This window comes from Bactrocera neohumeralis, chromosome 2 (genome assembly GCF_024586455.1).
Source record: "Bactrocera neohumeralis isolate Rockhampton chromosome 2, APGP_CSIRO_Bneo_wtdbg2-racon-allhic-juicebox.fasta_v2, whole genome shotgun sequence".
Lineage (NCBI taxonomy): Eukaryota > Metazoa > Arthropoda > Insecta > Diptera > Tephritidae > Bactrocera > Bactrocera neohumeralis.
This window is the reverse complement of record NC_065919.1, coordinates 18,066,808-18,078,172: the sequence shown is the minus strand read 5'-3', so window position 1 is coordinate 18,078,172 and position 11,365 is coordinate 18,066,808. Positions and strand designations below refer to the sequence as shown.

The window sequence follows — 11,365 nt, the reverse complement described above, 5'->3', positions numbered from 1 at the left end:
CGGGCTGTTGGCCACCAGCCGGCTCATTATAAGTGAAGCAGGCCCCGTACCTGGTCATTGCATAGGTGACTGTCGCGCGTCGATGTGATTCGATTTAAAAAGTCATGAGAAGATCTCACGGGCTGCTGGCTTCCAGCTGGCTCTATATAAGTGAAGCAGGCACCTTTCCGGCCCAGTGCTTAGGTGACTCTATCTTAACTCCATGGTTTACCTTATATAGTAACTATATGCTATAGTGATCCGATCTGAACAAATTCTTCTAAAATTACATCATTGCTTTAGACAAAGACTCATGTCAAATTTCAAGAAGACAGGACGTGTGCTAAATTTCAATTTGAAACTCGTTCGAGCAAAATTGTTGCTGTTCGTATGTTGCGTGAAGTGCGGTTCACTTAACTGTAAAATTCCCTTTGGGCGACTGCAGGCAATACGAATATAAGCTAGCGGGCAAGCATACAAATTTTCCATAGTAATAAGTTAACCTCACACAATCGTACAAAAATTTTGAATACGCTTGTACGGGTCTTTTTTATAAAGCTATAGTCACACCTTAAAATAAAATAGGTGAAAGTAGATGTGTATATTGAATGGAATTATCGAACCTTACTAAACAACCTAACCTTGAAACAATATGTAATATCGCAAATGATCTGTTCCTATCACAAAAATATTGATTAAAAAATCTTTTGCCACTAAAACTACAACTACCGAAAATACCCGATTTTATGTCCGGCCACAGGAATTTTCAACAAATTCTCAAAGAATAATTGTTTTTGCTGCTATAACAAACACATTAGGCTAAACGCCATTCAGTGCAAATGCAATAGCTTTGTCAATTGATTTATTATTTGAATATAAGCAAATAAAACAGAGTTTAAATACAATAATATACATATGTATATATAAATAAAGCATTTTAGGAGGCAAAGTATAATAAAAGGCTAAATATTCATTCGTGTGCCCCAAGTACACCGTGCACAAATAATATAATATTCCAGCTACAAGCGTATACATGCTCATACCTACAAAAACCGATTGTTTTACTGGTTTATGATAAGCGCTATAGTTTTATATGTGGTTGTACATACAATGAAATTTATGATACAAATTTATAATCCGTACATTGGAATGTGATGTAATATTATGCGCTTACATTAATTGTTTATTTGAACATTTTGCTGTTAATAACATTTATACATTAAATACAAGTCATATTTGGATTGCTTGAACACATAAAATTTATAGTTCAATTGTTTTTATATATACTATTTAGATTTTTCATCAATATAATACTTTATGTAACGCTGCAATGTGAGATTTTCAACATTGCTGCAACGGTATATGTGTACGTGTATATAGGCGGCAAAAGCCAATAGCCGGGAATTTTCTATCGTAGCAATATCATTGCTCCATAACATTTAAATTCGTCATACTGTTCAAACATGTGTATACTTTTGTGTATATATAAATATTTTTCTGTGATTATATAATATTTGTAACTGTTTGCTTACTTTCATTTTAGATTTTTAACTCGTTATATACTATTATATATTTTTTAATATAATTAGTAAATATATATGTATATGGCAGAAAGATTTTGACGCATATTTGAGTTTGAGTTTGATTAAACAATGGGCGAATATGCATTAAAAATGTTGTAAGTAAAAATACTCGAGTTGCAACACAATTTACATTTTCAGTCACTCCCAAACACGCACGTAGTCTTTGTCTTGTTCGTACCTGTAGGCAGGTATGTGCTATTTTTTACTTTTCGCATCCACATGCCGCCAATCTTAGCCTTTCAACATACAGCGTGTGTAGAATTCGCGATCTATAGCATCATTCGCTATATAATTCGACCATTTGAAAATCAGTGCAAAAATTTCCTGCGCATGCAAATATTCCAGAGCGATGCTTAGAAAGCAATTCCAAGTGTAGAAAAAATGCTGGTTGACATTATCGACCGTTGTTACGCATTCACAATTAACACAACACAAGCGCCCTTGTTGCAAGTCAACGAATTGTTCAAAGCAACGCGCCCATGCGGCTAAACTCAGACCTTTGCCGATTTCCAATAGCAATTCGGGTTGCCGGTAGCTTAAAATAATCGGCACGACTTTGTCCACATTATTTTCAGCCATATAGAATTTAGCTAATACATCCAGCAGCGCTGGCACTTGCATTAGCACGTCAAAGCATTTCACCTGCTCATTACGCGACCAATAGTAACGTAACAATACCGCGCCCAATTCATGAAAGACACAAGTGTTGTCAAAACGCAAAGGAAAGGCACAATTATCGCAACGCACTATATCCGCCGATGTATTGAGCAGCACAAAACCCTCCGCTATAAAGTCGCGCGTATAATCGTCCATTTCCCAAATAAGCTCTGTATTCAGGTAATTAAAGTACATCTCATAGCAGTTTTTACGTGCCTGTTCAGCACTATCGCCATGCTCTTGCATTACCTTCTCCAATTTGCGCAGCAACTCGATTAATTCGCGCGCAGTGTATTCGTCGAATAATGAGCGATAACGTTCTACGAAATTTATGTTGCTTATTTTTGCACTTTTACATATTAAATACAAATTATATATGGTTTTCTCCTCGGCACTTATATTATGTCCATTATTTGTAATATTTTGTTTAGCTTCTGTGACTTGTGATTTTTTTGTTCGACACACAATCTCTTCATCTTTTTCGTAGATTGCTTTAATATCATTAAATGGTATTGAACGTTCATTAGATGGTATCAGTTCCCGTACCAATTTCTTTTGCTCCTCAGCGAATATATTAAATTTATATTTGATAATATTTTTACCAAATTTTCCGGTCACTGTCAAGAGCGCGTCTTTGAAATGTTTTTCACTACCTTTAGTAGAGCGAATATTTTCGCAAAAAGCATTTTCGAGTACGTAGACCTCTTTAGCCGGTGGCGTATGATTGTTATTGGCCACAAACTGTATACCGCTGGCACCAACGCTTGCACTACGTTCTGTGGTGGCGGAACTGCTACCGGTGCTGTTATTATCCCCAACGGCTAAATTATAACCAAAAAAATAAAACGTAGATTTAGTATTCAAAACATTAAAAATATAAATATATATAAAAGTTATATAAAAATAAAAAAGAAATATATATATATATATAAATAATATATGTATATAGTATATATAGAAAAATAAAAAAGTAAATAATTTAAATATCAACCATCGACTCACCTTCACACTGCATAATAGCATCAAATATAACCGATAAATCATTTAGTAACTCAAATTCTTGACGATTAATTAGGAATCGTTTGATTTGATTGAGTATATTCAAATCATAATCTTCACGTGCTTTATCTGCAAAATATTTTACATGTTTCCGCATTAGACATGCACATTCCAACAGTTTTTCTTGACGCACCAAAGCGCAAGCATGCGCCTGCAAAAAAAAGGTAACATTTAAAAACATTTCATAACAGCATTATTTTAAATCGAATTACCTTTAATGGACTCAACTGCACACTGTATAACGAGCCAGTTTGTGTAAAAATTACAATTTCCTTTCCAATTACACGACAATCCACTATACGCTCAAATTGGTTGCACCACAAAACGACCGTCGATGTGCGCATATCAAATACATACAAACCGAACTCGGTAAAAGTGAGTAGAAAATCTTTGTTGAGCATTTGAATTCTAGCAAACTGTAAATTTTGCGACTGATATTCGAGCATTTCATCGTTTTCTTCGTATTTAGAAATCGTCTCTTCTTCAGTGCCATTGAACTTATGTATTTTTACCGGTGGTATAGCTAGCGCAGTTTTAAATTGATGCGTTTGCAAAACTTCGCCTTCGAAATCTACCTCCCAAATTCGTGAACCTGGTCGAGAACAGTAAATGCGTGATGGTTGGGTAGTTTCATTGGTAGAAATTGCAAAGCAAGCGCCAAATGCACCATCTCTCGGACGATTTCCAATCTTAAGGAAATAATTTAATTACTTCATTATTTATAAAATGATGACAACATGGCATGCATTTACCTGTTTATATTCCTCATACTCAGTATTACATAAAATACATTTGTTGCAGTTGGAAACAAGTAGTAGTGACTCAAAATCATCAATTTGCACTATTGGCGATTCCAGAAATAATATAGGGTGCACACCCATATTGAGTAAAGTCTTCCCCTGTGAATTATATGCTTATGAAATTATACAAAATATTTAAATTTACAAGATACTGTGACTTACAATAAATGAGGAAAGTAGCACTAAGTTTACTTGTCCACGCGTATCACCATAGTAAAACTGCTTCTCATCCTGCGTCCAATGTATACATGTTACTTGTAATGTTTGATCGCTACTGAGATTCGTGAAGATCACTTGTGGGGTTGTATGCGTAGAAATGTTTACAGCGTACACACAGATCATTGACCGTTGTGTGGAGAATGCGACATACTTTTCATTAGCTGATATAGCTAAATGCGTCACTGGTCCATGTTTATTCGGTATCAATTGTAAAAATTTACCAGAGCAACGATTAAAGAGGTACAATGACCCAGAAGTAGCTCCAAAAATTACATAATTTGTAGAAATGTCGAAGCAAGTGTACTAAATAGCAAAGAAAGTGTATAAAATATTATAATTTACTGTTTATTGCTTTATAAACAACAGAATGACCCTCACCTTGATACGATTGCTGTGTTTAAGCGGCTCATGTAAAGTTTGCGAAAAATCAATAAAGTTAGTAAGACAATATAATTCCGTCATTGTTGCTCATGCCAGAGAAGACTACGATTCGGAGTGATTTATTAAATGCAAATGATTGTAAAAACTTTACGATTTTAATTCAAATATAAAAAACAATATTCATCTGAAATTAACTTGTCTACCTTCACCAGTGGGAAAGAAATTATTACAACAATTGTGAAAGGTGAAAGAAAATGCCAGATGGTGCTAAAGTAATGATACAAAATAAAGGGTGCTTCTTTATAAATTAAAACATGTCGAGACAAACAACGACCACAACATGTGAAAACATTTGAAAAATTTAAGTGATATCTGAAACAATTTTTTAGTATAAATTGAAATTAGCTATATATTTACATTATATAACATTTAATCATTTTTAAATTAAATAATGTAACTTTAGAAAAGTATGGCAATCCACATTTATTTCATTTTTATTCACTTTTATCACCATGTAATGTGTTTTGCTTAGATCTTCTTAACTTTTGTCTACATTCGCATCTATTGCTTTTCATCATTATTGTAGTTCTCACACAATTTGTATAATTCTGTATTTTCCGCGCATTTTTGTAATTTTTTTTTTAATTGCTACAAAAATATTTATTCTTTAAAGTGTGTGCAAAAAGTGTTAGATATATAAAAAACCACACGGCTTTACATAGAAATAAACATGTCGTTCCATTTGAGCACTAAGGAGCGTCTATTACTTTTGTTAGATGATATTGAATTAGTGGCTAAGTAAGTTACAATATAAAACATATAATTCGTAAGAAGTTTATAATTTTCTATCCACTAGAGAGCTAATTGAAAATACTGTTGCACCAAAGCATCAGAAAATTTCTACTGCTGACCATACAGCTCTTGTGGATTTACTGGTGTCCAAAGATGAAGAATTCCGAAAAATGTTGGAACTCGCCGACGAACAGGCTAAAATTGAACAAAAAATGGACGAATTACGCGCTAAAGTTGAAGTGCATGTGAGTTGTAATCATTATTATCATTTGATATTTTTATTAAACTAGAACTTACTGCAGGATCGTGAAATACAAAAACTGCAAAAATCATTGAAGGAAGCAGAACTCATACTTTCAACAGCAATTTTTCAAGCACGTCAAAAGCTAGCCAGCATTAATCAATCGAGGAAGCGACCGGTATCCTCAGAAGAACTTATTAAATATGCACACCGCATTAGTGCAGCAAATGCAGTGAGTGCACCGCTTACTTGGTGCATTGGCGATGTGCGACGCCCCTATCCTACGGATATCGAAATGCGCAATGGCTTCCTGGGTAAATCAGATTTAAATATAAACGGTGGTGGTGTGGCGCACCAAAATAATGTACCCGATGCACAACGCAGCATGACGGAAGTGCCAAATGCTTTTCAAAATCAATTCAACTGGAATAATCTGGGTGAATTGCATATGTCTATGGGATCTACCGGTAATTCGGTTGCTTTGGAGACACGTGCACATAAAGAGGCATCTCAAGATGATGTCGAAGTTATGTCGACGGATAGCTCTAGTTCGAGTTCCAGCGACTCACAATAAACGAATTATGAAAAATTAATGAAAATACCTATCTTATAATTTAATAATAAATAGCTACCGCGACTTTTATATAAAACAAATTTAACTTTTTTATTGATATAAAAAATACAAACGATACTAAAACATATCCTATAAACTAAGTTTTTTGTACATAAGACTTTTCTTTGCTATTTGGATTTGGGCAGTGGCATTAACTCGAATGCACCACTAGAGCTCGATTTTTTACACAACCAAGCATTATTGCCATTCTTACTGGCCCCACCTCGACCTCTAATACTAGTACTGGCGACAGCTTTTCGACGCGCCGCTTTTGGCGTTGTACTACTTCCTCCTCCCCCTTTCGCGGTTCCGCGTTTCGCAGGGCTTTTACCGCTCGTTGTCCAACCTGTTGTTTTTTTCGCACGCTTTGCGCCGCCACCACGCCAAGCACGTTTACGTTTACCTCCACGACCACTGCTGTTCATACTGCCTTGAGAAGCTGCTGCTGCTGCCCAACCGGTCCCGTCGTCCTCATCGAAATCATCAGAAACTAAGGTTGGCGGCCTTGTATCCGCTTTCGTTGTTTTGTTCTTGCTTGCTATTTGCAATTGTTGCTGCTGATGCGCATCCTCCAAATCCATCAAAAGACACAGCTTTTCGGCAGCATAATTACGTGTAATTTCCAACATTTTACCACCGTATTTTTCAAAATTCGCTTTTGTTACGTGAGGTATGCTCAACATATCCTTCTCAGACTCTGGCAATTCTTCTGACATCGCTTTTAATGCTTGCATATTCATTATACTAGCCATAGTAACACTACGCGCCGCTGCTATCGTCCGACATAAATCTAAAAGGTCGGAATAGCAACGTTCATAGATTGAACGTAGTTGTGTTGCCTCAGCTGCGCTGTCTTTTGTAGCCGTAATACCGCTACTAACTCCAGGCAGTGGGCGTTTTGCACTCTCTTTGCGTGAAATAGCAAAATTGAATGTTATAGTTTCTTGCATTAACGCCTGCACTTTGGGGCCCAAATAAATATATGCTTGCGGTATATCATTTGAAAATATTAAATCTTCACGCAGGTATCCCTCCAAAACCATTTTTCGCAACAACCGCTGTATATCCGATTTGTCCCAATCTTTGAATATAGCATGATGCGCCGTTTTGTCATGACCACATTCTACAATGCGTTTAATTAGGGAACCCTTCAGTACATCAGCTGTAAAATAAACAAAAAAAATAACAAAATTATCTGAAAAAATTTCAAACTTACCTATATGTAGTAGCGTGAATCGCGAGCGGCCACTACAAATTTCTTTTACAGCACGTGCTACTTTGCGGGATTGCTCCAACACATTTATTTCCTGTAATTTAACATTTAAATTATTGTTAACATTTTAAAAGAAATTCTTTCGTAAAATTATTCCATTCTGGTATAACTAATGGAGTATCGTCGTTTGCTATATTTACCTGATAAGTATTTTTCTTAAGGCAATTATCACATGCCGTCTCTCGTCGTTCGAGACATTGTTCGCTGGTAAAATGTTCGCCAAAGTAATCGAGTTGTTGTGCCCTTCGACAATCTGTAACATTTTCACAATAGCCCACAATGCGATTTAAATTATCTAAATGTATTTTCTTCACATCAAAAGCCACAGTATTATCCACTAAAATACATTAATTTCAAATTGCAGAAAGTAAGAAATTTAGAAAATTTAATTTATATGCACTAATTACTTACAATCTAAGAGCTTTTTCATTCTCATCATATCCGAGTAATTGTAGTAGAGCACACATTGCGCTATATCACCATCACGACCTGCTCGTCCAGCCTCTTGATAATAACCTTCAATTGATTTTGGCAGCGAAAAATGCAGCACAAAACGCACATCTGGTTTATCGATACCCATGCCGAATGCTATCGTCGCACATATCACGCGAACCTTACCGGTCAGCCAATCCTTCTGACGTGTCTCGCGCATAGGATCTGTTAAACCAGCATGATAAGCTAGCGATTTAATGCCAGATGCATGCAATTTGTTCGCCACATCTTCGCATTCTTTACGCGACAGGCAATAAACTATGCCACACCAGCTGGAAGGACGTGCACTTATAAATGCTTTAATTTCATCCAAAGTGCTAGCGCCGCGTTTAGGTAATACGGAATACTTTAAATTGCTTCGATTAAAACTAGATAGGAACCATTTGGTGTGTGTTAAGTTTAATTGGCGTAATATATCAATGCGTACACGTGGAGTAGCTGTGGCGGTTAATGCCATTGTTGGCACTTTGGGAAAACGTTTGCGCAGTATGCCGAGGCGCTTGTAGTCTGGCCGGAAATCGTGACCCCACTGTGAAACACAATGTGCCTCATCAATAACAAAGCGACTAATGTAATTTTTCGCATATAAATCATCAAGCAAGTCTTGAAATTGTGGTGAGCTTGAAATTTTTTCGGGTGTAACGTAAAGTATTTTAATACGTGGCGGGCTTGTTTTCAGATCACAGTAAATGGCACGCACTTCCTGCAGTGTCTGTGTACCAGATAAATTCTTCGCATATATCTGTTACAAGCAAATATTAGTTATAGAAAAATTCTAACACAATACTGAAATACTCACATCTAATGATTCCAACTTATTAACCTGATCCAAAATTAAGGATTTCAATGGACTAATAACCAATGTAACGCCTTCGCTTAGTAAGGCGGGTAACTGATAGCAAAGAGACTTTCCACCACCCGTAGGCATTAAAACAAAACAGTCATGCCCTAATAATGCGGCGTTGATCACCTGCAATTGGTTGGGTCGAAAGCTCTTCAGACCAAAGTTGCTGCTCAACGCCTCTTTGACGGCTTGCGAATGCGCATATTTAGTTCCATCGAACTCACCGGTAATACCATCATTATGTGTATCTGCATGAAAATTACCATCGATTTTTTGTGCAGGTTTCAGGGGTGATGGATTGGAGATTGCCGCAATTGATGTATTAAGCTTCCGCAAACTTGCAGCACTTGTTGATGGCATGTCATCACATTCATCCTCACTAAGAGTGATATTCGTTATCGGCACAACGGAACTTTTATTGGGGATAGACGATTTTGATACTGGCGAATCGAGCAATATAGCTTGTGAAGCAGCTATTTCAAATTTTTCAGGATCGTAAACTTGCCATCCGTCATCGTCAGTTTGTGTTGACCATTGCTGCAAGTCTTCTGGCGATATTTCTGCCGCCGTAAGAGCTACCGCTTTAGCATTTGTAAACTGTTTCGGCGTAGCTTTGTCTTCGAAATCTTTATAAGAGTAATTGTTGTAATTTGATTTGCAACCACGTAGTAAATTATCATGATCCTTTATATCGGCTAGTAAAGCCTCCAGTTCATCTTCATCTGGTTTCGAATTTTGTGAAATTGCTTCGTCATCTAAAGCGGCAGCTTGTGTCAAATAAGTTTTTTGCAAATCTTCTTCGTCAGTATCATCGATGGTCAATATAGCTTCGTTTTTGTGATTATCAGGTGTTTTGGAAACACTCGATGAGGATGGTGTAATCGATACATTACTATAAATGCTTTGAGGTGTGTTTGTTGGAGACTTTTCCAAGGTTTGCCATTTGCATTCTTCACGCATCTGCATTTCTTCCGCCTCTAATGCATCGTAATCCAAATCCAAAGCAGGTGATTGCAGAGTTCGTGTTTGCTTTTGTCGTTTTTCTAATTCTGTTTGGACAAGTTTTGAACGAGCTTTCAATTTATTACGCAATGTTTTTAAACGCAAATAAATGCATTTATCAAAGCCATCGATACCATCGAAGTAGTTTACAGGAACCTGATCAATAATTTGAGCAAATTTTTCCAATAAGTCATAGTAAGAAGATTTGTAGAAAGTACTACTTGCTTTAAGCTCCAAATCTGTGGACTTAAAATAAAAAACTGTAATTAAAACAAGCACTATATACAAATAAATATTGTTGTTGTAACGGCAAAAACATTTCCCATATATCTGACTTTTAGAAAATGCTGCTACAACCACAAAAATATCATATCTTTACTTACGTCTTTTGTACATATTTTAAACGTCGAATCTTGTTCGATCATATTCAATTGATCGGACAGCGCTGTATCAATAGTAATTTTTGGTTTTCTTGCAACAGTTTCATTCTCTTTACTTTTTTGAATGGCGTCAGAATTTTCATACTCACGATATAAAGGAATTTTCTTAGCATCGGAAGGTGAAATGCTTTTTTTCGGAGGTGATTCCTTACTCGAATGGTTGGATCTAACTTCATACATAGACCCGATATCCTTAAACTCTGAGAAAACGTCATCGAAGCCATTCGACATTCCGTCACCATGTTTCTTTTGGCCATTTATTGTATTACTTTGTCCATCATTGCATTCCTTCGATCCATTTTTATAATCCTTTTCTTGATATATGTTTTTGAGTTCCACTATTTTATCGGAATATTTTTCGTTTTTCTGCGAATAAATGCTGTAACCATTAGATATTGGTTTTATTATACTGTTCTCGGTGTTTTTTGTGTTCTTTTTATTTTCCAAAGGAGCAAGTGGTGATTGACTGCAGTCATCAAATGTATAACGATGTACAATTGCCCTCGTTACACCAGCATTGTTGCTCTTGGTACAATTCGTATGACTCTCGTCGTCGTTCTCGTCTTCACTCGAGGAATCCACAAATATTGGATTCAACATTTTTGTTGTTTGCTGTTTCCGCACAGGTGCATAAGCAAGACTTTTACAATTTTTATTATTTATATCAACATTTTTAACCCCTCTAAATGATTGTAATGAACCTTCAACAATTGTATTTTTCTGTTCAGTCGATTTCTGCCCGGTATCACTATTTATGGAACCTGAACGTGTCGTGTTTCCATCTAAGAACGAACTCAACGATAATTGTTTTTTGAACACGGAAGATTTGTTTGATTTTGTCTGACTCATATTAATATAAATGTTATCTAATTTATATAAAAAATAGGATATACATAAACAATACTTTTTGAGTTTAGAGCGGGACTTTCTTCATTTATGGGTTTTTTGATTTCCCCATTGACATTTGCGTGATCTGCCAGATTATTCTAT

The 11,365-nt window shown here is 36.0% G+C and overlaps 3 protein-coding genes across 3 annotated transcripts; 1 reads left to right on the top strand and 2 right to left on the bottom strand.

Annotated features, from left to right (window-relative positions):
* Positions 1–824: 824 nt before the first annotated feature.
* Positions 825–4,910, bottom strand: LOC126751026 (BLOC-2 complex member HPS5 homolog). Its single transcript, XM_050460925.1, has 6 exons — positions 4,676–4,910; positions 4,241–4,600; positions 4,031–4,177; positions 3,491–3,967; positions 3,222–3,429; positions 825–3,040 (listed from the first exon to the last, which is right to left on the bottom strand). The coding sequence occupies exons 1-6, from the start codon at positions 4,757–4,759 to the stop codon at positions 1,794–1,796; spliced, it is 2,523 nt and encodes an 840-aa protein (XP_050316882.1). The 5' UTR covers positions 4,760–4,910; the 3' UTR covers positions 825–1,793.
* Positions 4,911–5,226: 316 nt separating this feature from the next.
* On the top strand, positions 5,227–6,365 carry LOC126751048 (mediator of RNA polymerase II transcription subunit 4). The gene is made up of 3 exons (XM_050460969.1): positions 5,227–5,476; positions 5,535–5,715; positions 5,773–6,365. The coding sequence occupies exons 1-3, from the start codon at positions 5,409–5,411 to the stop codon at positions 6,283–6,285; spliced, it is 762 nt and encodes a 253-aa protein (XP_050316926.1). The 5' UTR covers positions 5,227–5,408; the 3' UTR covers positions 6,286–6,365.
* On the bottom strand, positions 6,350–11,294 carry LOC126751021 (recQ-like DNA helicase Blm). Its single transcript, XM_050460916.1, has 6 exons — positions 10,319–11,294; positions 8,889–10,181; positions 8,009–8,831; positions 7,738–7,934; positions 7,541–7,631; positions 6,350–7,486 (listed from the first exon to the last, which is right to left on the bottom strand). Exons 1-6 carry the CDS (start codon positions 11,222–11,224, stop codon positions 6,453–6,455), a joined length of 4,344 nt encoding a protein of 1,447 aa, XP_050316873.1. The 5' UTR covers positions 11,225–11,294; the 3' UTR covers positions 6,350–6,452.
* Positions 11,295–11,365: the final 71 nt, after the last annotated feature.

What these genes read in the sequence shown, in the direction of transcription:
- LOC126751026 (XM_050460925.1), bottom strand. Translation starts at nt 4,759, where the DNA reads ATGACGGAATTATATTGTCTTACTAACTTTATTGATTTTTCGCAAACT. An exon ending in AACACAGCAATCGTATCAAG is followed by an intron (nt 4,601 to 4,675) that starts GTGAGGGTCATT and finishes TTTGCTATTTAG; the next exon opens with TACACTTGCTTCGACATTTC. An exon ending in TGCTATTATGCAGTGTGAAG is followed by an intron (nt 3,041 to 3,221) that starts GTGAGTCGATGG and finishes GTTATAATTTAG; the next exon opens with CCGTTGGGGATAATAACAGC.
- LOC126751021 (XM_050460916.1), bottom strand. Translation starts at nt 11,224, where the DNA reads ATGAGTCAGACAAAATCAAACAAATCTTCCGTGTTCAAAAAACAATTA. An exon ending in TTAAAATATGTACAAAAGAC is followed by an intron (nt 10,182 to 10,318) that starts GTAAGTAAAGAT and finishes TTTTATTTTAAG; the next exon opens with TCCACAGATTTGGAGCTTAA. An exon ending in ATAAGTTGGAATCATTAGAT is followed by an intron (nt 8,832 to 8,888) that starts GTGAGTATTTCA and finishes TGCTTGTAACAG; the next exon opens with ATATATGCGAAGAATTTATC.
- LOC126751048 (XM_050460969.1), top strand. Translation starts at nt 5,409, where the DNA reads ATGTCGTTCCATTTGAGCACTAAGGAGCGTCTATTACTTTTGTTAGAT. An exon ending in GATATTGAATTAGTGGCTAA is followed by an intron (nt 5,477 to 5,534) that starts GTAAGTTACAAT and finishes TCTATCCACTAG; the next exon opens with AGAGCTAATTGAAAATACTG. An exon ending in GCGCTAAAGTTGAAGTGCAT is followed by an intron (nt 5,716 to 5,772) that starts GTGAGTTGTAAT and finishes AACTTACTGCAG; the next exon opens with GATCGTGAAATACAAAAACT.